The 27,438-nt window shown below is 31.8% G+C and overlaps 1 protein-coding gene across 2 annotated transcripts in view; it reads right to left on the bottom strand.

Annotated features, from left to right (window-relative positions):
• TMEM135 (transmembrane protein 135) overlaps positions 1-27,438 on the bottom strand; it is a 190,809-nt gene that overhangs the window by 67,719 nt on the left and 95,652 nt on the right. For both annotated transcript variants that reach the window (XM_016160293.2, XM_016160292.2), the window contains one exon: positions 10,284-10,330. In XM_016160293.2, the coding sequence (XP_016015779.1) occupies positions 10,284-10,330 (47 nt within the window). The remainder of the gene's footprint in view (positions 1-10,283; positions 10,331-27,438) is intronic.

Genomic DNA, 27,438 nt, shown 5'->3' on the forward strand with positions numbered 1-27,438 from the left:
GATTTGCCTATTCTGAATATTTCATATAAATGGAATCATACAATATGTGATCTACACAACTCAGATTTAAATAATAAAAACAGCTAATATTTATTGAATGTTTACAATGTGGCAGTCATTTAATGCACACAATAAGCCCATGAAGTAAGTACGTACTATTATCATGCCCATTTTAAGATGAGAAACATGAAGCACAGAAAGGCTAAATACCTTATCCCAAAATCACGAAACAAGTTAGATGGTACAGAAATGTGAATCTACACAGTATGGCTTCAAGTTCATGCTCTTAACCAACTCTGCTACACAGTAGTGCCCCTTGATTACCTCTAAGAGAACTTAAGCAGAAGAAAATAAAAGAAACAAAAAGATAAGATTGTAAAAAAACATAGTGAATTATAGCATTACTAACTGGGATAGCAAGAAAACAAACTTAACTGCTTCAAATTTGAGCATCTGTATCACCAAAGTCTAGTCGAAGACCTTTCTGTGATTAGTAAGAATGCTTCTTAAACAAGAAGCAGGTATCTTAGCACACAGAAGAAGATTCCCAAAACTTAAAATAATAGATTCCTGGAAACATTATTTTAGTCACATTCACACTGTTAAGAGTTATCACCAGTTTCTTACTAAAGAATCGAAGACTGGTAACAGAATCCTTTCTATGACTTCTAATAACTTGCTGTGTGTGCCAGTGGGTATTGGTTTGAGTGTGTGTGTGAGTAAACTAAATAGGAGGCTTTGTGTTTCAGTCTATCTGTGTTGGATTGCCTGCTTCCTACTTCATGGTACTTAGTACTAATCACAGAAAGTTTCGTCTTTACTAATGCAGATGTGCCCGGAAAAGCTATTTCATCATACGGCCTCCATCATATGATCTCATTAGAGAAGCTGGAGAGAGAACATATATATGTGAAGGGTGAGAGGAAAGAAGTGAAGGAGGAAGAAAAAAGAGTAAGGAAGGTAGGGAGGGTAGGTGAGGAGGAAAGTTAGACAAAGACATAGCAGATGGCTTATAAGAATATAAACAAAGGTGGTAGCTGTTCGTCTTTAAAAGAAGAGATTATGGGTGTTGATGGCAATGATTTTGCTTAGTGGTATTTTTCTACAATGAGCAAAAAAAAATTTTTTTTTTACAAAAAATCGCTTTAATTTTAATTTGAGGCCATTTGTCCTCTAACATATACCAGAAAACACTGGTTGTTTTTCTAACTTATATGATACTATGTCTCATTATAAAATAAGTTTTATCATTCTCTTATATTTGTCATAAACTCCCAAATTAAAAGTCTCTCTAGGGATTATATCATAACTCAACTAAATAAAGCTAAAACATGATTCTTGGAAGTATCTGCAACCACTTCATCATCTTTTCATAGCCAAACAGCTTTTAACTTCTCTATTTATCATTTATAAATTATGCTCAATTCCAATTAATTTTAATTTCATATTTTCAAAAAGAGACTATATCCCAAGCCTAAATAAGATGAAATAAGTTACAATTATGACTAAGGTGCATGGGTTTGTAAGTCAACTTAGGAGGAATCTCTGATTTTGGCTAATATAATTAGGTAATCTAATAATATTTAGTCATAATGTGACATGTGGGATAACCATGAACAATAAATGTGATTCAACGATAATTTCAGACTTCATTTAAAAGACTCTCCTTAACAGACTTCCTTTAAGAGAAAGGAAGCTTATTTATATGAAGACAGTAGTTGGCCTACACCTTAGGGTAGCAAGCAGATCTTCAGGTTAATTTTTATAATAGACACCTCAAACATGAATTTCATTAGAAAGGTGAAAAGTCTTTCTGAGTTGTCATAGTCAGTTCAAGCTGTTATTTAAAAAATACCACAGAGTAGGTGACTTATAAACAATGGAAATTTATTTCTCACAGTTCTGAAGGCCAGGAAGTCTAAGATGAAGGCATCAGCAGATTCTGAGTATTGTGAGGGAGCTGTTTCAGGCCTCTTTAATAAGGACACTAATCCCATTCATGAGAGTAGAGCTGATCTAATCAACTCCCAAAGTCCCCAGCATTTAATATCATCATTTTGGAAGTTAGGATTTCAATTTGGGGAGGTCACAAACAATCAGAACATAGCATTGAGTTTTATAATTTACCAAAAAGAAGATAAATCAGCAACTTCAGAAAAAATACTGCCCTATAACTACACTGAATATACACAAAAAAGAACGTAGATTCTTTAAATACAAATGGCCACTCTTGGCAAATATAACTAAGGCCTCTGATTACCCCACTGCTTCTAGCAACCGTTTCCTCCTTATCTCTCTTTACGACTGCTCCCTCTCCCATAGGCAAGAGGTAAAACAGTCAACTGCATGGCAGCTGTCTGGATATGAAAAGAAAAAAAATATTTTTAAGAATTACCCGTGGCTTTATTAAGTTGCATTATGACAGAATATGATATAATATGGAACATGAAGGGAAAAGGATACTTGTTTGGTTCCATTTTTTATACATTCTAACATTTTTAGACTTTTTTATCCAGTTTTCAATGACTAGACTAGCAACTAGTTAAGAGTAAGGCTGACAACAGAGAGACAGCCAGCCAAATCTTGCTGTGCAGGGAATTTAGGCCAAGATATTTCTTCCCTCTCACTCCACTCTCATCCCCACCCATCTACCCACACCTAAGCCCCGTCAGTGCCCATCCACTTTATAGCTTCAAGACCTCTTTGTAGTCCTACTTACTGTGCTGCCCCAATACTCTTCTAGACAAAATAGCATCAGAGTGAGGAAGAGATGGAGAAGAAGAAAAAATAGTGAAAGGAAAGCCTCAGTTTAAACCACAGTCCCTATCCCTTGGCACTTTAGTTTGTAATATTAGTCTGTTTCATTTTATTCTGTTTTTAACCATTCTTTCCCTAAGTTTTATTTTGTTTTTAATCATTCTCTCCAATTCTCTTCTTCTATCCCCTCACTTTCTAAACTCTAACTTCAAACATGGGACTCTGTGGAGTAGCTCAGGAACTAGATAATCACCATCCTTCCACTTTAGCTCTAACAACATATTCGACATAAATCTATTTCCCCAAAGATATAGTATCATAAATATTATTTGTTTTATAGTACCACTGGCTCTATACCCCATATACATTTTATGGATTCATTTATTGGTTAACTAACTTTTAAGGATTGGCTTGGAAACATAAATGCAATTTTCAAAAAACATTTTCTTGTCAGAGTATCTGTTCTAAGTTCTCATAGCCATAGGGATAATTTTATGAATGAAAACTTTAAAATGAAAGAAGCCAAGTAACTTGAAGACCACAGAATTAGTAAACAGTAGAGCTAAAACCTAAAGAGAGATCTGTTCTTTGTGGCACTGAAGACTGTAAAAATTTCTATTACACCATGAAACCTCCTAAAATACATCTATGTTTTTCATTAAGTCAATGAAAATTCTGAAAAGCTAAAAATTTTCTTTCTAATCATTAAATGTTTTAAAGTTAGTATCATACATTCAAATATTTACTGGGTACTTATTTACCCCAAATTCCCTAAAAATAATCACCAATGCTAATAAACTATTACTGAAATCATTAGAAACAAATATATTTAAATTATTTCAAGGATTTATCACTGTTGTTTGAAATTTATCATGATTTGTTATTTCTCTTACCTATAATATTTGATTTGATGAGACTTCTGGAAAGGTAATGGATTTTTATATAAAAGGGAATTTTCTCATTGCTCAAAACAGAAATGCCTTATTGAAAAATGCTTTGTCAAAATCTTCTGTGAATTGTCATTTTCAAAAAAGAAATATTTTCATTTTTCATAACTACTAAAGAGTAAACTGAATTTACAGGAAGAACTATTCTTCTGTCAATAATATAAATACAATTTGTAGAACTTGAAACAAATTACTTCTTCATGATAATATTGCTACTATTGAATTCTAACTAAATTGTAGCTTAATAAGACTGTAATAAGACTGTAATAAGACTGTAAGTACCAATTTGAAATAGCTCAACAATACTAACAGAGGTTAAAATTGTAATGGCTCAAAAGTGTACACCAGGCTATTACTATTAAAAATAAATAAACTATAATTATGGCTCATCCTTTATTTTAACTGCAGACCATCCTCTTGATTCAAAAAGAGGCTCCTATACTCAGGAGAACTTCAGAACTACTGTAGGACTAGAATATTGGCAATGAATGATAATAGTATGTTAATGGTATAAACTTTTCACTGAGTTAACAATATATGGAAATCATCCACTTTACATTTTAAAAACTAACTTAAAATGCCATTTATATTCATGAAAATAAATCTGCAGCAAATTTTGAAAAGCAACAAGCCACTAATGACATGATTCCATTAAGTCCTTCCTTTAGGAGTTGCACTTTAAGTGCATCCTATTTCTCTTACCGTATTTCCCTTTGTCTCTACTGAAAAAAAAAAAACATTTATATTAATTATAAGATGTTTGAGCAATTTCTTTATCTAGGCACAAGCATCTCAAAGGCTGATAAGCAAAAAGTGAAAATCGATTTGCCTCAACTTTCATCTATAGTGGAGTACATTGTTAACCAAATGGACAGACTAAACTTCCTCCCACCAAAAAAGAAAGTCAGAATGACAGGATAACAAGCTTTGCATTCTCAGAGAAAATGATTTACATTTATGAACCAATGTTTTTCTCACTTTTTCCATTTGCTTTGAGAAAAGCAAGTCCTAATGATCTCTATATGTTCCTTCTTTTCATTGGGCAAATTTGGCATTCTTTGGCAAGCTCACTGGCTTAGTTGCCAATTACAGAACTGCCTGTTTCACCCGTATCTTCTAAGCATAGATGGTTTCAAAAGCCCATGTGTTTATATAACAACTTAATTTACCTTTTAAGAATGACAATGAATTTAGGAAACCAAAAACATTAGATTTTCCATTTCCTACCTCTTCTACACATCAGTCCTCTTTCATTTAAACCATGTGTCCAAAGCTTTCAGTTTCAATTTCTTCCTAATCACTTATTATGATCACTCCCAGACAAGCAGATTTAATAATCCACCCATATATACTGACATTCTGAACCACACTGTAGACTCTCTCTTCTCTTTCCCATTCCCCAACCTGTCACTCTCTCCTTCTTATACAATAATAAGAAAAATACAAAAGAAAAACGCTTAATCCTGTAACAACTTGCCCTACCGTTCTATTCTCAAACTTCTTGCATTTACTATACTCATTTTACTTCCTCATCTCACATTTTTTTATATTTTAATTTTCCTAACTGTATTGACAAATATAATTGCATATATTTAAAGTGTGCAACATGTCACATTTATTTCTTACTGAACTACAGAAATTTCTCTAGCATGTGACCAATGACCACCAGATTGCTAGAGCAAATGAACACTTTTTAACACATACTTTACTGGATATATCTACAGCAATACTACTAAAGATAATGTCCTCCTTTCTGAAATTCTCTATCTTAATTAACTTTTTTTCCTAGTTTAAAAAACAACAATCACTACTTTTAACTCTACTTTTTCTAAAGTACCAATCACTGTGCCAGGTACTCACGTATTAGCTCAGTATTTTCAGTATTAGCTACCCATGAGGTCAACCAGCTTTTTAAATAAATAAATTAGAACAGAAAATATCCAAATGTATTAAATGTAGTAAAGTTAAATATAATTCTGGGAAATTTGTGTGTGCATATATTCACAATATGAAAAGTAGGTCTTATTTTAGATCACATCCAAAAAGTTTAAAGGACATAATGTCTTATTTAATTCCCAAAACCCGCTAGGTCTATATAATATTTAATACTTTTTAATAAAGAAACAGGTATACACAGAATTTATGTAATCTGTCTAAAGTTAAGCAGCTAATGTGAGTCAATAAAAGCCTCTATTTTATCTCCTGAACTCCAAATACCCAATTATGTCCATGTATTTCTATATGAATGTCTAAAAGCATGTCAACCTCAGTATTTGCAAAAGCTGTACTCAATTTCTACACATTTTCTAGTTTCCTCAGCTTCCAGGGTTTTGTTTTTCTATATCCAAGCAGCAATCCTCATATCCTAGATAAATCCACTCTTCACCACATCATTACCATAATGCTCGGTCATGTCCTCATCATTTGTCTCCTGGATAACTACAATGGTACCCTCTCATTATTTGTCATTATACCCCCTCCAAAACCCTAATTCACTCTTTACATTACTAGAAATAACCTCTTCAAAATAAAAATCTAATTATTTAAGGCAAACACTCTTAACCCTAAAGTAAAACTTTTATACTCTGAATGCCATATGTAATTTTCTAGACTAGATTTCTATGTGTATCTAGGCAACACTTTAAAAAATAGAACCTAGTTAATATTGAAAGGACTATCATTAAAATTATGAAATGGCTAAAAGACCCAGATCAAAAGTTCATTACTTACTGTTAAAGTTATTTCAGAGATATTAAGTTTATCTAAACAGATTGCAGAACAATCATAAATGTCTTTCACATAAGAACTGCAGGTTGTGCAACCAATAAATAGTGCCGTTTTCTTAAATACGCACACTACGTCTTTGTCTTGAAACTAATGAAATGCTTTATTATTTGTGCCTTCAGAGTTGAACTGACCAGAATTCATCAAATGGCAGGTATCAATACTGTTTCTAAATCTGTTTAAAACACAATAAACTTGAATTTGCACTGGTTTCTAACTAAAAATGTGATGCTTTTCAATGTTTATATCCGATTGAGATATGTCTATTATGAATCATCATACAGGCTGTAGAGTCTGTGCTATGACAACAAATCTGAGCCTTTATATCTACATAACAAATTCGGATCTGTGGCTGCCTTTGCAAAGGCAGGAGGGAAGGATTTCTAGCTAGCTATTCACTAGGATGGGATCGAAACTGTCATAATATGCTTTATAATACTGTGTTAAATCAAATCATTTAAAGAAAAGTAAAGCTGAATTATTTCTTTTTAAAAAATATTAAGTGTTCTTCATACACAGATACCTAATGTCAAAAATAAAACTTATAATTTTTTAAAGTGCTGCATGTTTCATTACTTTTTTATGAGCAAGTTTAAGTGTAATAGTTTTGAAATGATGTTTGTGTTGTTGATTCTTTCCTTTGCTTCTCAAGTAAAACAAAAGAGAACTGGCAGTTCAAAGGAAACTCATTTCTTTTCTCTATATGACTGCTGGGATGATCCTAGTCAAACCAGAATCAACAACTATGATTAATTCTTTGGCTTGTAAAAAACATGGGTTGCTTTACCCATAAATACATATTTGAAAGTAAAGAAATATTTTAAAGGGATGCATGAGACAAAAATATTTTATAAAACTTTCAATTTTAATTTGTTTGACCTAAATTGATAGCGACAGATAATGCTCTAAGGTGAAGCTATGATAGTAACATAAAAAATAATAAAATGAATGAAAGAGGTAGAACCATTATGAAGAACGCTCACTGGGGTTGTATAGAAAGATTTCTTTCAAAACATCTTCAATATATTGTACTGCAATTCCTAACAGAATCCATAGTACGTGCTGGTATTAATAGACAGCTGGATGGCTGAATGGCCAGCTGGTTAAGAACTAGAAAAAACTAGAACTCTCTCTTCACATATTATCATTCCTCATCCCAAGCCTCAGAAGTGTTCCCAAGATTCCATCTGAATGTAAGGTTTATTTTTGGTTTACAAACTGAAAATCAAGATCACCATGTATGAAATAATATGTGTGAAAAAAACTGTAAAAAAAAAAAACTATTAAATGCTATGCAAAAGAATGATATTTTCTCTATATACTTTGATAACCATAATTTGAGTACTAAGAACATTGTGTTGCTTCTTAGGTAAATTCATACTATAATCATCACATCATATCACTTTTAGAAAATACTTATGGAACTATTTCCTTAAATTTCTCGTTTAAAAAAAATTGGCACATTTTCTCTCTAGTGAAACGGGGTCTTATTTCCCTTTTTCCCAGTTATGACTTAGGATAAAAACATATGTTGACTCATTTCTAATGTAAGATGTTTCCCTTATTCTCTTCTCAAAGGAAGTTACCATAAATGGAGTCCTGAGGATGATATAATTTGATATTTTCTTATTCAGTTTTATACAATTAGAACTAAAATAATTGTTAATAAATGTAATAAACGTTTCCTCAGGTTTCTTTATTTATAATAAAATTGAATCTTATGAATAAAATTTTCTAATGCAATTGGCTCTGTTAACTGCTATGTACAACATATTGTTTGTTCATTCTAAACACATGCTAGAATTCAAACAAACATATAACGTTGTTTTATTTGGTTGTAGTACTTTATAAATAGTTTTTCTTAACCATTTACCAAACCTCTTTTTTTGAGTTATTCACACTAACTTCTGCCAAGAACACTAGGAATTTGGTGATAGTGCTTCTTTTAGGAGAAAAACAACTCCTTTCCTCAGAAAATTAAAAATGTTTATCTTGGCACTAAAACCTTGTATTGAGCCTTCTGGAAAGTATTTTAAATTGTTGTTTTTAACCTAGACTTTGTGACTGAAACAGGAAAAGGCTCTGTAGCTCTGCACCAAAATACATATTTATAGGGTTGATTTTCTTTCTACACCAAAAATACTAGGTTATGGTAGCAGTTTTCAAAGAACCATGCTAAAAATTGAGCATTATCGCTATATTCAATACACAATGTTTTTAAACCTCAAAAACTTCTGATGAATAAGAAGTGCTAAATGTTGATCAAATATCCTGTCTTTAAGTGCCTTATTGAGAAGGACTGTTTCATTTAATTGCCTGTTCTGTTAGGAATTTTCACAAAAAGATTTACTTGATATTGTACACTCTTCCTGTGTATATCAACAAAAGATATGTTTCTAAGTTTTTATCTTTTTTACATTGGTATGCTTTATCTCTTCGAACTAGACAGAACATAAAGATAAACCATGTAAGCTTTTTGCAATACTTCCTAATAATGTGTCTGAATACAATGATGAAGTTTTTTGAAACCGATAAAATGAAGTAGTCATTGTTCTTAACTCCTCTACCCTAACCCTATTATTAAAATATAAGAGACCACAGACATTGTAGAGCGTGTATGAAGCTATATATTAAAATAGCAGGTCAAACAATTTTACAAAGAGCACCAGAGAGCTGCAATGATTTTTCAGTCACTAATAACTGACAGGAAATACAACACATCCCATTATCAATTCTTTGCAGATCAAGTCCTCCCTACCTTGAAACTATTCATTTTTCCCCCCTTCTAACAGACTAGCTGTCTCTTTACAAGAATTATAGCAACATCATCATTTTATAGTTGCATATAACACATTTGATAAAGTCGAAATAAATTAAAATTCTATCATTGTGCTTATCAAGTATTTATTAAAATGTTCTGGCAGGAAATTAGTTGTTCGAAAATTCTGGTACAATTTAATTACATTATTTAGGTTAAAAAAGATAAATATATCAAATATATCTTATTAAAATCCATTACTGCCTTTGTCAATTAAGTATAAATTTTAATTTTAAAGGCCTAGTCCTTCCTGCTGATTGAATTCTGCCTATATTCAGAAATATCAAGAAAAAATCTATTCAAATGAGTGCAATAAGAGGGAAATAAATGGGAATTACTGGTTATCACTGAAAATGAATACTATGAAGATCAGGCTCTTCCCAAACAATAATCCTATTCCCATACTACTATGGTTATGTAACAATAACAGACATCCTTTTTATTGGCACTGAAATCTTGAGCCATCTTAACACTCACTCACATTTTTCAAAGTCTTAATGTCAATGAAAAGTAGAACTTCGACATTATGGACTAATTTAATATTTTACAATTATTTACTATTACATATGATTAATGTGCTAAGTTACCTTCACAGAAGGCTTATATTAAACCTTACAGTCACTTTTTCTCATTTAAATTTAAAATATCAATTGTTATATAAGAAGAGTGAAGAATAACTAAAATCAAGCCCATGAAAAACACCTATCAGGATTTAAGGGCTATAAATTTATATATTCAGCTTTACAAATAAACCTATAAGTAAAATGTGAAAAAAGAAATCTCCCTTATCTCTCTTCTCTATTTACTAATGAGGAATCATTTATCTCTTACCTCTTTAGAAAAAGAAGAACAAAACAAAACTCATGCCACTTGTAGGTGATAATTATTTGGGGAACATTTTAGTTACATGCTTGATAAAAAATTACAAAGAAACGCTATTTTTTTCTATTAAAATAAATAGGTAAAATAGAACATACCTGAAAAAGAACATGTACATGGCAGCGGTGATGCAGAACAAAAGGACCTATAACAAGGAGAAAATACATTATTTGCAAAAAGAAAACTCTGAGATCGTCATTGGTATGTCTTATAAAAACAAAATACCTACTATTAAATCTTGTATCTGAAACAATTTAAAGATGTGCAAAAGTGGTCATTCATCTATCATATTCTCTACCTTTCAAATAAGCCATATTAAGACAATAATGACTATACACACAGATATATGTATAGAAATAAAATTATATACCTTATAAAATATGTACACAAATTACAATATGTACATGTGTATAAAGACTGGGTAGAAGGATAATAGAATTCAAAAAAAGAACCAGTTTTTTAAATTATTTCTAAGAATGCCATTAAAAAGAGTGAATCTTGCCATTTGCAACAAGAATGAACCTAGAAGTTATTATGCTATGTGAAATAGAGAAAGACAAATAGCGTATGATTTCATTTATATGTGGAATCTAAAAAAAAAAAAAATGAACAAACAAAACAGAAACAAACTCATAGATACAGAGAACAAACTGAGGGTTGCCAGATGAGAGAAAATCTGGGGGGTTGGGTAAAAAAATGTGAAGGGATTATGAGGTACAAATTGGCAGTTATAGTCACAGGGATGTAAAGCACAGCATAGGAAATATAGTAATAATATTGTAATAACTATGTATGGTGTCAGGTGGGGGTGATAAACTTATGAGGTGATCACTTTGTAAGTTATATAAATGTCTAATCAGTATGTTGTACACCTGAAATTAATATAATATTGTATGTCAAGTGTAATTGAATTTTTAAAAGAATGTCTGAAGAAGAACGTTAAGAACAAAGACAATGGCTTTTATATAATGAAATCAGCAAATAAATCATAATGCTTATTACTACTAAGATGACCAGATTTTATTGTCGACCAATTACAATCAATAAGAAAAGCTCCTAAAAATATAATCATCCTTTGTGGGATATAAACTATTAAAAAAATTCCTCTGTCACCACATATTTGACCCCCTTAACTATGGGAAGTGAATACACAGTGTAAATACATATATGCCTTACTGTTAAAGTGTACAGCTGAAACTTATTGGATTTTATTAACCAATGTCATCATCAAAAAAACAAACAAATAAAAAAAAGGGGGAATGAATGTCAAGTTTTCAATAAAAACAAATGTCCACTTAAAAATTTTTCTCTAAAAGGAGGCATCAGAACACATAGTAAATCTGGTTTAAAGAAGCTCCCCTCAAATACACCATACTAAATACAACATACTAAGATGTACATGGAAAGAATCTAGTACCCATGTCATGACCAAAAGCTTAGATCGCCAACAAAGTTTTTCTCTTTACTCTCCATGTTTCTTTCACTTGGATTATTTCTACCACTATATATTCAAGTTTACTTGGACGGATTTACTTCATTTCAATTTGATCTTTATTAATGCCTTCTTTCTATTCACTTTGGATTTAATTTGGTTTTGTTTTCCTAGTTTCTTCAAGGTAGAAATGTAGGCCATTGATTTAAGGTAGAAATGTAGGCCATTGATTTAAGTTCTTTTTTCTTTTTTAATTTAGATGTATAATGCTATAAATTTACCAAGATCTGCTGTACATGTATCCTACTAATTTTGATAAGTTGGGTATGTACTTTTGTTCCATTCAAAATACTTTCTAATTTTGCTTTTGCTTACTTCTATGATCCACGATCTAGAAGTGTGTTATTTAGTTTCCAAATGTTTGAGGATTTTCAGAAATTGTTCTGTTATTAACTTCTTATTTTACTCTATTATGGTCAAAAAACACTTTCTTTATATGACTTGTTATTTCTAAATTTATCAAAATTTAGTTTATGTCCCAGAATATGTTCTATGTTTGATAAATATTTCATACTCATTTTAAAAGAACAGGCATTCTACTGTTGCTGGGCAGAAGGATCTATAAGTGTTAGTTATGTCAAATGGTTGACATTGTTGGTTCAAATCTTCCATATCTTTATTGATTTTTTTGTTCACTTGCTCAGTCAGTTATTGAGACAAGGTGTCAAAATATCCTACTGTAATTGTGGAGTTGTCACCACAATCTCTCCTTGCAGTTTTATCTGTTTTTCCTTGGTGAATTTTGAAGCTCTCTTATTAGGGACATAAACATTTTGAATTCTGTCTACTTTATCATGATAAATTACCTTCTTTACCTCTGATAATACTCTTTGCTCTGAAATATGTATTATCTGATCACATATCTCTAGCTGTCTTCTGATTATTGTTAGTTTTTTCATTCTTTTACTTTTAACTGATTGGGTCTTTATATTTGAAGTTCATTGCTTATAGGCATCATATCATTGTTTCTTGCTTTCTATCCTACCTGAAACAATCTCTACTCCTTCAGGGACATGTTTAAATTGTTTACACTGAATGTGATTATTGGTAATTCAGAACTCAATCTATCATCTTGCTATTTATTTTTCTATTTTCTCTTATTTGTTTCCAATTTCCTCTTTTCTGCCTTCTTTGGATTAACTATTTTTTTTTTACTCCAATTTCTTTCCTTTGTTGGATTATATTAGTGTTTATTTTAGGGTTTATAGTATATATCTTTACGTTGATACAGCCTCCATTCAAGTGATACTATACCACTTACATATAGAAACTTGCAACAGTATACTTCCATTTTTCCCCTCATGATCTTTGTGCAATTGTTGTCACCCATTGTACCTTTATCTACATTATAAAACCACTATGTTTTAACTATTTTTCAATGCCTAAAATCAAGGATCTTGAAACCATTGTTTCATATGATTGCTCACATTTTGGTTGTTTCTATTTGGAAGGGTAAAGATTATCCTAATTTTCCTTGTAACTATTATTAGGTCATGGCCAGAAGCCAAGTGTGGTTATTTCAATTCAAAAATCTATGTCTAAAAAGATTTCACCTTTTTTTGAAAGTTGCTTTCACTATATATAGATTTCTAGGTTGATGGATCATTTTATTTCAGTAGTTTGCTCCATGAACATCACTCCAATATCTTCTTACAATTTGATTATAATGTGCTTTGGAGTAGTCTTCTTCATGTTTCTTGAAAGTTTTTCAATTATTATTATATCAATTTTTTTTCTTCCCCCTGTTCTTCTTCTTTAAGAACTCCATTTAATGCACAGCAGGTCACCTTAAGTTGTCCCCTAACTCAAAAAAGTTCTTTATTTTGTAAAAAAATTCCCTTTACTCTGTTTCATTCTGGATCATTTCCATTGTGATGTCTTCGAGTTTACTAATATTGTGTTCTGTAATACAGAATGTCATTAATGCCATCCAGAAATTTTCTATCTTACATATTGTAATTACTATTTCCAGGAATTTGGTTTGGATTTTTCCCCTATTTTCCATATTTCTAACTTTTTGAAACTACAGAATTCAGTTATAATAACTCTTTTTAATGTTCTTGCCTGCTAACAGCTTTATGAATTTGGGTTTGGTATTGACTGATTTATCTCCACATTATGGATCAAATTTTCCTGTTTTTATTGCATATCTTTTAATTTTAACTGGATAGTAGACATTGTGAAGTTTACCTTGGTGGGTGCTGGCTACTCTTGTATTCCCATAAATCTTCTTGAGTTTTATTCTGGGACACAGTTATTGGAAACAGTTTAATTCTTTAAGGACTTGGTTTTAAGATATTTTAGGAGAGAGAAGAGTAGTGCTCAATTTAGGGCTAATAATCCCTCATAACCGAGAATTTTACTCAGTGCAAAATGGATCTTGAGATGTTCCAGTGTGGCTGGTAAGGAATCTATTCCTGCTGCTATTTGAGTGCCAAGCACTCAATTAAGGACCTCTAATCCTTTCAGGTAGCACTTTCCTTGGCCTGGGGTATTTCTTCCCTTACATGTTCATCCTAATTAGTAATCAGCTGAGTACTTTCCTCTAGTATCTAGTCTTCTGTGACCTCTATCCAGCATGGTCTACTCTCACTCTCCACTCTATTTCCTTAACTCAGAAAGTCCTCTAGACTTCAAATGCTTCCTCTTTAACCCATTGCTTAGAAACTCTCTCAAGACATAGCTAGTATAATCAGAGGGGTTATTTCATTTGTTTCCAAATTCTCAAGGATCTCTGCCTTTCTGTACCTAATGTCCAGAATCTTAAAATCATTGTTTCAGTTGTTTTGCTGATGTTTTGATTATCCAACATTTTGACTGTTTCAATCAGAAGCATAAGGATTACCCTGATTATCCCATAACTGTTAGGTCATGGGCAGAAGCTGAATGTGGTTATTGAAATTTAAATTAATTTAAATTAAATAATATCAAAATTCGGTTCTCATTCACACTAGCCATATCATGTAATCAATAAGCTACATGTGGTAGTAGATACTATAATGAACAGAACAGAAAAAGAACATCTCTATAATTACAAAAAGTTCTATTAGACTTGTTTGGCTAGGAAATGATATTTTCACTGTACATAGTGGTAATGTTATAGCACTTAACATATTCTAACTTTGGCTGTAAAGTATACATCTGCACACATCTATTTTTATATTCTACACTTTTATGTCTAAATTAACACATAAAAGTAATAATCATATCACTTCATTTACTCATTTGTGGAAATAATACTATCTATTACATATATTGTAAGGATTAAATGAGATAACATACAAAAAGCCTAACAGAGTGACTAGTATATCACAGTTCCTCAATAACCGATAACAAGAAATAATTTCTCTGTGATTCCTTTCCATTTCCCAACCATTGCATAATATACTTAAACAGGATAAGTAATTTTGAAATTGCTATTTTCTCTTCAGTTTTTAACATTTTCTTAAAAATCAAAAAGTGATCTAGGGCCTGCTACAACATGGATCAGCCTCAAAAACATTTTTTAAGTGAAAGAAACCAGTTATAAATGACCACATGCTGTATAATAATATCATTTATATGAAATTCCAGAATAGACAACGCTGTTCACAGAAAGCAGATAATGAATGTCTAGAGCTAAGGGAGTGAGTGATGATTGGAAATGTTTGCAAATGGTACAAGGTTTCTTCTGGAGGCAATAAAACATTTCTAAAATTAGATTGTATGGACAGGTGGACAACTCGGCAAATACACTAAAAATGCATGGAATTGACAACTCAAACTGGTAAATTTTAGAGCATATAAATTACATCTCGAAATGCTATTGAGGCTGATTTTTTTTACAAAGTAACACATGCACACAATAAACACTAAATTTAAATTGAACAAAAATACAATGAAAAGAAAGTACCCTCTATTCCAGATCTCTGGTATCCTGTCTATGTATAATTTTGTGTGTATAAATATGTATTATATAAAAACATTGTTTTATACCTTTTGGATTTTACACACATACACCTACACAAACACACACACACAGAAAGGCTGAAGTTTACCTAACGGTCTATGAATAGATATTTAGAGTGGATGCAATAAATACTGAATACCAAAGGATACTATGTGAACATGTCCACTTATATACCAGGAGGTAAATTCACTCCATCAAGGGATAGGTGCATTTTTAATTTTGATGCAGGCCCATCAAATGTATATGAAAAGTAGCTATTTCCTTAGACTGGCTATTTCCCTATTCTCACAAAAGCTGTGTTTTATCAAACTATTTTTATCTTTACCAAAATGGTGGGTGAAAGAAATAATATATTATGGCTGCATTCTTCTTATGAGTGAAACTGAGTCTCTCAGGTTTATAAACCTTTTTGTTTGTTCTTGATCAGTTTATTTACCCGCTTTTCATACCACTTGCTTATTTTAAGATTATTATCTTTTAGAAACCATTTTTGCTTTTTGAAACAGAATATACTAATATAAAAATCTAGAAATAATGTCATTATTAATTATTTGTACTAAGGATATGGGTGGTTAAATAAAAGTAATTACATAAAAAAAATCTCATAATGCATTATGCCAAAAGACGTTTAAGCCAAGAGTGTAAGGAAAGTATAACGAATAATGTAAAAGTAAAGTTCACTCAACTAGAAAATATTGTTTTCTCTGGAATGACTTTTCAGGAAGTGACAGATTTACAATACATGGCTTCTTGGTTATAGAACTTTAAAAACTTTCAGAAAAAAAAAAACTGTACTATTGCTGTCATTACTATGTCATGTAGAATTATATGAAAACTATTCTTTCTCAAGGATCTAACGAAGAAACAATATCACAATAATGAAATACTTCAAAATCCTAAAAATAACCAGAAATATGACAAATGTAAATATAGCCCTATGTGAGTATGGCCTGGTAAAGAACGCTGTTTTTACCATTTAATTCTCAAAATGGTTAAGGCATGTATCTTGAAGACACTTTAAAGTCTTCTAGAAACCTAAACAGATGGTACATTTAACTACTTCCTACCACAGAACTCTTCTGCTTTTCTTTAACATAATTAAATGTTCTTTACCCCTGATCACAGTGCTTTTAACCACTCCTTAAGGATGTCCAAAGACAATGATGCTTTTTGCTGTCTGACCTTCATTACTCATCAAGTCCATTTCCCTTTGTCTTCATTGAGCCCTCTTTCTTCCATTATTCAAATAAATACTGAAATCTCATCCCTGTTTTCAGGAAAAAGGGCAATAAATTTCCCCTTGCCCTATGAATATGTCATTCATATTTTAGCATGTATCCGCCCACCAATTCCCAAAAATTGATTTGGTGTCTATGTGTTGCTAATACTTTGCAACTTAGCAAGTCAAAGAGAGAAAGATACAAAGGTAAGCCCCAGACTACCAGAAGCCCACACGATCTTTGAGTGAAATAGAACAGACAAGGAACTACAAGTTCTCACCATCATTTATGTATTTATTCAGTACTTGCTATACTATCAGCATACCAGGGAAACAGAACTATGTAATACTTGATTCCTGTTGCCCTTAAGAGGTCAGTCTAGTGGAAATGCAGGTGTATTAACAAATCATTCCAATACCAGTATTAGGACAGAATATTTACACTTCAAACTACAAAAGGTAATCACCAAAACATCCCATTGTATTATTTTCTTAATTATTCAGTATATTTAGGCAATGCTTTCTGGGGTATCTGTATACTTTTATTTTCTATCAGAACTTAGACCATAAAGTTCCAAAGGGCAGACTCTTTACCTAATTCTATACATGGATTCTTGATATATTATATAAGGCTTTTGAAAATGATGTTAATTTTTATTTATAGCAACCATCTTTCAAAACAACTAAATAGTACTCCCATTCATATACTTTTTAAAAGACTAAATTTTAGACTCCACTAAATATTTTCAGCTTTTCTGAAAACACAGATTATTGCATGTCCTCTCGGGGAAACCACTCTTATTGGATGAATAAGTATTATTATAATTTGCAAAGTATATATTTTGACTTTGACACACAATATAGTAGTATCATAATATTGATTCGCTTCAGCTAACACATAATTTTAAGCAGCACCATTCTAAGTTAAATAGCTATGTATTGCTTTATAACTTTAAAAAATCCTTATACGATTCAATTCTCACATAATATACAGTCCATCTTTTTAATCTGTCCCTTTGTTTCAGATTAGCAGCTATATTTGTTGATTTTTTTAAAGTTTTCTTTCCTTGACAAAACAAATACAGGAAAAGGACAAAAAACTTAATGGGAAACTAGGGCCATATACGCCAGACTAGAATTAAGAAAGGAATCTCGGGTCTCCAAATTTATGTCTATAAACTTGATCAAATTAGTTCAAGTCTTAACTTTTTCATCTTTAAAAGAAATTAGATTAATCTGTAGGATCCTTCTGAACCACAAAATTCTAAGAATCTACAGTCATTTATTTTCCAGTATACAACCAAATTATTTCCAAGCAAAATATCACTAACATATAAAGAGACAAATCTCACAATATATGTATGTACTAAGCAAGTGAAAGTATTTGTCTGACTGAACTGAATGTAACTGAGGGAAATTACATTACATATGCCAAAAACTTGGGCCTAGTCTCTTCCTTGCACTGCTCATCATTCTTGATTTATACATCAAGGTAAGCAAACAGAGTCTGACAAGATATTAAGCTTGAAATTTTCCAGTTATAGAAACAGCTATGTTAGATAAAAGGCTGGAAAGTACAGACTATATGATATCCTGTCCTTTTATGGTAAGTAGGTAAGCTGCTTTTTGTCTATTTTGTCTGCTATTAAAACACATATGTGCACGTGCATGCGTGCACACACACACACACAACAAAGTATGTAACTATTGAAAATTTCAATACGTAATAACTAATACAATCCAAAAGTTGCATTCCTTAATACGACAAAATTCTAATTCTGCTGGCATATTTTTTAAAACATATAAACGGCTTTAAAACAACTCATTATTTAAAAAAGTTTACAGATAGAGACTTATATTTGGAGAAATTCGATCTTTTTTAAAAACTTAAAAACCAAGATACAAATTCATTTACGAAACAAATACCCATTGAAAGTATATTCTCAGAACTGGAACTAAAAAACCAATTAGACTTTATCATCACCCAGCAAGCACTTCATTTACATCTCTACTTTATCAGGTAAAGAAAATGCAGTTTTTTGGAAGTAAAAGTTGTTAATGACATTTAAAAATTATCAAGACAGTCAGCTGTCTCTTTTCTTCCCCATCCATTTCTCTATGGTCAATTAACTGATAATTAACAATCATTAAAAATGCAACTCAAAACAAATAGGAAAAGAAACAAATATGAAAAGAAAGAGAAAGGAGCCAAAAGAAACCATAGGAGAATTTAAAGATAGAAAGTTAGCAAAGGTAAATCAAGAAAATAAAAAAGGAGCAGAGAGCATAGAGAAATAGGGAAGTAGAGAAATAAAATAGATAATAAACTACTATTGATTAATAGTACCAAGCACTGTATAAGATATTTTTAAAATATTATTTCTACTAACAATAGCTCTTCAAGATAGGTTTTTATTAGTCCCATTTTAAAGATGACCCGAAGATAGACTCAGAAGATAAGTTACTCACCTAAAATCACAAAATATTTAAGTAGCTGAATTAAGACTCAAAGCTAGGACTACCTGATTTCAATTTCAGGTTTTCAATTATATCCCTCTGCCTCTAGAAAATATTTTATTCTTATTAATGTTAATTTAGTGGCTACTGTACTTCCAAGGTAGGAATAATTTCCAGAATGAGTCCAACTTTTTTAATCAATGTCTGTCATCTTTTTAAAAAGGAGGGGAGGAATAAGGATAAAGTTCTTTCAAAGTTCAGTATTACAATAATTAAAATAACAGTGTTAACAACAACATCAATTACTGGTATTACTAAATGCTCCTCTGTGTCACACGCTGTATTAAGTCTTGACTTACTTCACTTTACACAATCCTCAAAATAGCCCTACAACGTAGGGACTATTATACTAATTTCAGAGAAAAGGTTAAGAGAAATAGTTAGACTCAGTCCCTAACTATCTATGGGACAGCCAGTTTGGGGAAGCAGATGTGATTCCAAAACCCAAGCTATGATGGATTTCAAAGATTTCTTTTAAAACTTCCATTAAATAATTACAGCTTTTATAAATTTTATTCAACTTAATTTTAAAACATCTCTTATTTTCATGCACAGCAGATAAAAAAGTAAGTTAGGAAATAGTCTCTGTCAACAAACTCATTGTTTACATTATAAACCGGACTTAAGAAAAGTAAAGGTGAAAAAGAAAATTCCATAATCCTCAAAGCTTCTATAAAATATTCTAATAAAAAAAACATATTTAAGAAATGTACTTTTTAAATTTCTAAATAAGTAATCTAAATATTACAATCATAAACTAAAAACTTTACATGTTTACATATAAAGTGAGATGACAAAAAAGTTGCATAAGCCAGTTTTCCAATATGTTTACAGAACAATGTAAGAGACCACCATTCTTTACCATAATGCTACCAAACATGTTACTTTTTCAATTCAGAAAACAAAACAAAACAAATCTCATGTCATTCAGCACATGGAGGAGGAGAGAAAGTTTTTATATGGACCCAGAGCAAAGTTAAAGCTGAAAAAATATTGTGTTTTCACCAGGGCAAAGTAGACGGGTCAGCTACATGAAACCTCATTATTATAAGTAGACAATTTGTAGTAAGTTAGTTATTTTCATCCAAAGGGTGATATTCCCATTAACCTCAAATAAGAACCAGGCTTAGAGTGATATTATGTTTTTCTCTCAGAGGCATTACAAAAATAAATAAATAAGAGCTTCCAGATTACTTAATAGAGAGGTCACAGCAGGACCACAACACATGGCACTGTGGCAATTCAGATCTTTATCATTTGATAAAGGTTAGAAATACCATAAGAGGGAGGGTTATTTTCATTCTAACAAAGGAGATCAGGAGGACAGTACTCGCTACTTCACTAAATTACACCACGCTGTAGACAAAGGGCCAACAGCTCCCCTCTAGCTGAGTTTCATATTTTTAAGTGTCCACTGAGAACCAACTCAATCCTAATACATAATACTCCCCAAAATAGCCATCAACAAGAAACAGAAAAATATATACTAGCCTTACTTTTGTTTTAAACACAGCATACGGATACTTTACTCATGTACTGGTATAATGGAATGTCACTTAATTCTCTCAAATGGTGTTCCTTGTGTCCACGATGAAGCCATCTGCCAGTTCTTTGGGCATATGTTCATTCCAGAATTCATTTGAAAAAAAAACCTTTCCTTGATTAGGCATGGCATTGCTCACATCTGTCCTGGTTCTCACTATTTCTATCCAGCTGCAGATTCCTCTCTACATACTGTTTCCACTGCCTACCATTTCTTCAGAAAAGAAAGGTCCGGAATTAATGGTTTTTTTTTTTTTCCTAACGAACACTTGAAAAGTTTTGGAGTACAATTAAAATGAACATTACCTCTACAAAAAAGGGATTGGGAAGGGAGTAGCATGTGCTTCAATTCTGAATCGATGAACTATGGAAGACTTTTCAATCACTTCTTCTAAACTTAATACACAGACAATTTTTCCTTTTGATCACTCCATGACTATTACACCAGGGAAACAATAGATCAAGTCCTCTTATCTATGTTCAGTAACCTTTTTTCTGTGCTTTATTCCCTGTCCCCCCCGCCGCCAATCAGCAAGACAGGTTCAGTATCTAGTTTATCAGTAAGGGACATAGTGATATTAAAATACGCAGGTTTTCAAAATACCAACAAAAGTATATTCACAGTTCACAGACGAGAGTGTGATAAAAGAATAAAAAATCACTACCGAAATTTTTTAAAATCCAAAGTCAACTTTGCTCATTATCTAATGTATCTACAGCAATGAGAGGAAATTTAGATGCTTATCTAGTCTTGTTCCAACTGTAAAAATGAAATAAGAATAAACAGAGATAAAAATCTAGTGCAACTGTAAAATCAAGTTTTATGCAGTATTAGCTATTAGTTATGAATTCCAAAATGATTAAAGAGAAGAGATTAATAGACCGAGGTTACCTCTATCATAGAAAGCAGAAGCTTTATTCTAGTTGCATATGGTCAAGACCTTCTAGGAAATGTGTATATAGCCAGGTTCAAGGATGAAAAATCTACCATATGACCTAAAATGAAGGAGGCAGTCTTTGTCTGTCTGAAAGTCAAAATCATAATTTTAGGCACTAATATCTGGAAATGTATGTACAAACTCTTACCCGTTAAAAGTACCTTATTCTTATATTACTAATGACAATATTATGTATTATATGTATGCATGTGTGGATGGATAGATGGATGGATGGATTTATATCCACAATACCTCTTCAGAATCCTCTTACCAAAGGATAATAGTCCCTAACTTCCTAAATAAACTCATAATAATGTACCTGCAAATAGAAGTACAATTTGTACTTGAAGAAACCGCCATCTTGTTTTTTTCCTCTCCATCTTACTTGCTTTTTCATAATGCCTGCAGCTAAGTGAACTGGGAGGTTTCCAAACGAAGAATGTGATCCCCATATGGTATTTCAATCCCTCAATTAAGTTCACAACCTGATAATCATCTACTCCTATAGAAATTGTCATGAAAGGAAAAATAAGTTTAAATCTCAATTTTATTTTCTCCGTGTTATTAAAAGGCATCAGAAGAATTGAACAAAGGTTTTCTGAAGCTTTCTCACAATAGCATTCTTAATGTTCACTCAGTCTTTTTTGCCAGCAATTAGCATAGTTGCAGAGTTTTAGCTTACTTCTCCAGTATTATTTTGTGTACACACCCATATTAATTTTTATTAAAAGTTACTAATAACATGAATGTATACTTACTCTACGTTATATTCCAAAGCAGTCCTTTGAAAATGCAGGTTATTGGACATAGACATATAGAACATGATTTCATAAGTAAGAACAAAAGAAACACTCGTTTTCTTCATTCATTTAAATTACATACTTAGTTATTTCTCTCATCCACCTCAGATTTTTTCAAGTGGCTATTTTTAAAGGTATCGTACAGTTTAGAAAGTTAGAGTCTTCCGGAAAAAACTTTCTAAAATTACAGTACACACAAAGGCCTCCCTGGGATATTTCTAAAGCACCATATCTAAATCTCATTGCTGTCTCCACCTGCAAAGTTAGAATGAGATGAACAAGCGGTAATATCAGCAGAACAATTCAATACTGTCATGCTGGGAAGATAATTAAGAGTGAAATAGAGTAACACTCTTAAATATAAGTTCTTACAACAGCCAGAGAACTTTGAAACTGATATGACTTGGCCTTCTCAGTCTTCAAAATTTAATTAGTAACAATAAACCAGACTAATATGGGGTGGAAGCTGCAAAATTCTGATGAGCATTTCTAAATGTAATTTTCTTAGTACATTAAATATAGGGCACAGCAAAAATGAGGCATGTACGTATGTGAGCCAAAATTTTCACATGGAAATTATGTCTATAACAACAAGTGGTCTGATTAATATTTTAATAGAAAAGGCCCCTAGGGAAAGCAGGTGGTTCCTGGTACACACAGTCTCAGTGTCTAAGCTACCCTAAGTATACATTTCTTCATACTAATCAAGCCAGGAGCCAAAGTATAAAGGGTATTTGTGGAAGCATAATTTCATATTTATAAAAAGGAAAAAGGGTAAAATGACCAGTTTTTAATGAAAACTAAACATTAAAATATTGAAAATTACTCTGCCTCAAAATTTCATTATAACTAGACTTTTATATATCTGGAGACTTACTTGAGCAAAACATAAATTCTACAGTTAAATATAATTAGTACTTAGTAGTAAAGATAGTATGAATGACCAGGAAAAAACTCTTCTCATTATCTATAACAATATGGTGATAATCAAATTTTGGATTGTTATGCCACCAAACTACAAATCAGAACTGCTTATTTACAGCAACTAAATTTCAAAATAAAACTATTGCCTGATTATTTCCTTTATGCATACATGTGTAAATAAAACTGATAGTTAACTTGCAAGTTAAGTGATCTCTACTTAAGTGATTGTAGGCCATTCTAAGAACTAATAATTTCCAGTGCTCAAATTGCTTATGTTGATATTTTCGTATACCTCTGAGTTGCTAGCTCTAATTAGCTTTATATAAATGCAGGTAAATATTTCTAATGTCTTGTTTGAATTTTTATCTAAATAATTCTGAATAGTGTTAGACACCAATCACATTATCTTGCTTTAATAAAGTATTGACATACAATATGTATAAATGACAACTTGCAAATTTTCCAATTTTATAGTCCTGTGCTTAGATAACATTGGAAAGCTTCTGCAGAATCACTATGGATCACTGAGGGGAAAAGAAAGATTGAGGCATTATCACAAATTAAGGAAAGAGTATTAAATCACTATCTGTAGGTATATTCACTTTTCAGATTACCTAGGTAATAGAGGACAGATGTTGAAGAAATGGGCCCAAGGATGCTAAATCTGATGAGATCAAGAGTCATTACAGAGCTGATAGGTCAAAAGGGTGATTGATACAGACAGACCTTACAAAACTCAAGAGAAATGGAATTAATTGATCACGGGAAGGGCATGGCAAGAAGTTGTTGAAAATAAGTGTTTCCTACTTCATTCCTTTGCCTAAGGCCATTATTAGCTGGCCTAATCACTTCAGGCCCAGAGACCTAGTCTCAAAGATCAAATGGACTACTATTTAAGTCACTCAGCCAAACCCCTTAGAGCCAAATCCCAGAATTTCTCACGCTTGGCACAAGTGACATTTGAAGGTGGATAATTCTTTGTTGTTGAAGGTAAGGAGGTAGAAGGCTGTCTTGTGCATTGTAGATGTTTAGCAGCATCTCTGGCCTTTATACACTGGATAACAATAGCACCCCTTACCACCAGAGAGGACAACCAAAAATGTCTCCAAACATTGGCAAGTATCTCTTTGAAGAATGTACAAAATTGCCCCCAGCTGGCACCACTGATCTAGAGGAAGCCTAGAGATTCTTTACTTGGACCATTCATAGAATCTCATGCACTGATAAAACCCTGAGAATAATCTAACCCCTTTTCTGCTATATTATTCCCTTTTGTAACAACCATAAAAGATCACTATATAGCTTTTGCTTAAAATTCCTATAATGAAAAATTATCAACTTTATTAGGCAACAAAATCTATTTTTTAGACAGTTCTATTTGAAAATTCTTCCTCATTATTGCAGTGAAATCTGCCTTTCTCTAAATTATACCTGTAATGCCTAGTTTCATAAAAAATAAATCTTTCCTCCACAAAAACAGTCCTTCAAATATAAGATGAAAACCTCTATACCTTGACCTCTTTGTAGGTCAGAACTACAAGAAAAACAAACAATTTCAATCAACATTTAAGTACTCAAGGGTCAAGGAGCCACCTAAGCCATCCCATGTGGATGGAGAGAAATTGAACTATAACCCAGACAGGTCCAGCCCTGTATCATATTTGGACTTACAATAACACCCATAAACTCTTTTGTTTTTCATTTAAACTTTTATATCTTCAAAAATACACACTTATAACTTATAGAATAGTTTTTTTTCTTTTCTAATTATTTTCTTTACATTTAAACAGGCAGTCAATTTCTGACAAAGTTTTCGATTTTTTTTTTTTTAAAAAAAAGAATCTATTCCCTCATTTGTAGACTAAATGATATACCTCCTTCGATATACTGAAAGACTTTTCATTTGGCTGTTTTTCTATATCCATTGATTTCTTAGATATAAGTTAGCCCTTAATCTTATATAATATTTTTGTGTGTATGTGTAATTGATGCTCTGAATTCAGGGTTGCTAAATTCTGAAATACGTTTTTAAAGTATCTGATAAAATGAAAGCTTATAAATTCCCCATTTAGAAAATAAATTTTAGAAATAGCTTAAGGCAAAAATATTTTTATAAGACCTTAAATCATTTGTGTTTTAACCATTCAATTAACCTCACACATCCGAAACTCAGCTAGCCAACTAGTCTAAGAACCTAAAATGGTGGTTTTGTTTTTTAAGCAAAGAAATTCTTTGTTGAAATAAAATCAGATCTTAAAAAAAAAAAAAAAGCTATAAAATGAATGGATTTAGACGTGTTCTACCTGAGGTACTTACTGCTTTGTCTCTCACACCACACTACACAACAGTTCCTGGGAGGCTCTGCGAAACCCTGCACATGCGTAAAGAGTATCTTAGAAAACACTCTCTTGGCACATAGTACAAAAGAGGGGAGGGGTCGGGAGAAGAGGGAAGTCACTGTACCCTTCCTCCTAAATACTATCTGTCCAAAAAGAAAAAAAAAAAAATCAGAGACTGGTAAAAGAGATGTCACAACAACCATACACTTGATTTGCAGAAGAATATCCCAATTCTCTCAAAGTCTGTTCTTAGTTTACATATCATTCTAGTGATGTGGCTTAAGTGGTTTTCAAAAACAAAGCAAAGTTAGCACAGAAGGAAAAGGAAAGAAAGGAGATGATGGAGGAAGACATAAAAATAATAGTAAAAAGTTGAAAGCAGAAGAAAAAATTTGTTAAGACTGATATATATTGTGTGCGAAGTTGGCCACAACTTCTCCCATTCCAGAATGCCTATGACTTTGCTTCTCTGCTTATTAAAATTAGAGACAGAGATTAGTTCCCCACCCTACCTGGGTAAGCCCTATATAATTTGCTTAGACAAACAGTGTGGCAAAAGTGACACTAAGCTACTTCCAAGCCTAGGCTCCACTCTCATTTCTTGGAACCTTGAGACCACTTCATAAAGAAGTCCAAACTAGCCAACTTGAAGATGAGAGACCAGGAAGAGAGAGGGTGAACAACTAGCTCCACAACATCTAAGACCATGAAGCCCCAGTCAAGCACCCGAAGACTAGAGTTGCAGAGTGATCCCGAGAGAAACCAGCAGAACTACCTGGCTAAAACCAGACTAAACCACTGATGCACAAAACCATAAGCAAATAAAACCATTGTGTTTTAAAGCCACTAAGTTTTTGGGTGATTCATTACACAGCAACAGATAATAAAAATAAGCTAAACTCAAATTTAATAGTCATCTAGAGACCATTTAGCATAGACTAAAGAGACCTACCCAATTTTATAAGTCCTAAATGTATAAATTTTATAGTATTATAGAATACTTCATATTAACAATATAAATAATGATGTAATTTGTTTAATATGTTCTAATTAAGAAAGAGATATACATGATATCTTTTAGAAACAATTAATCTAAAATTTTAAAAAAAATTTTAATGACAAAACTTGGGTTTTATATTATTAAATAACAATGAATTATTGTTATTTATCTATTTATCTATTGGTTTTAGATACATAATTGAAATTATAATAAGTAATAGAATAAAATTCTTTAGCACCAACATTTTCTTATATATGCCATTACTATTAAATAGGAAGTGAATTGTAGATATATTAAGCCTAGAATATACTTTTTAATTACTTAGTAAAAATGTATATTTTGGCTGCTAAAACATCTTTATCCAATTCCTTATTCAAAACATTGGCTAAACACTGTAACCAGTTGTTATAACAGCAGAAATTATATAAGAGAATCATAGCGTCAGTCTTTCCTTCACATAACATTCTGTGGTTATATAACATAGGGGAAAATGTTTTAAATACTTGAAATAAGACCATTTAATTAACCAAACA

Source organism: Rousettus aegyptiacus, unplaced genomic scaffold (genome assembly GCF_014176215.1).
Source record: "Rousettus aegyptiacus isolate mRouAeg1 unplaced genomic scaffold, mRouAeg1.p scaffold_m13_p_5, whole genome shotgun sequence".
In the NCBI taxonomy this organism is placed as follows: Eukaryota; Metazoa; Chordata; class Mammalia; order Chiroptera; family Pteropodidae; genus Rousettus; species Rousettus aegyptiacus.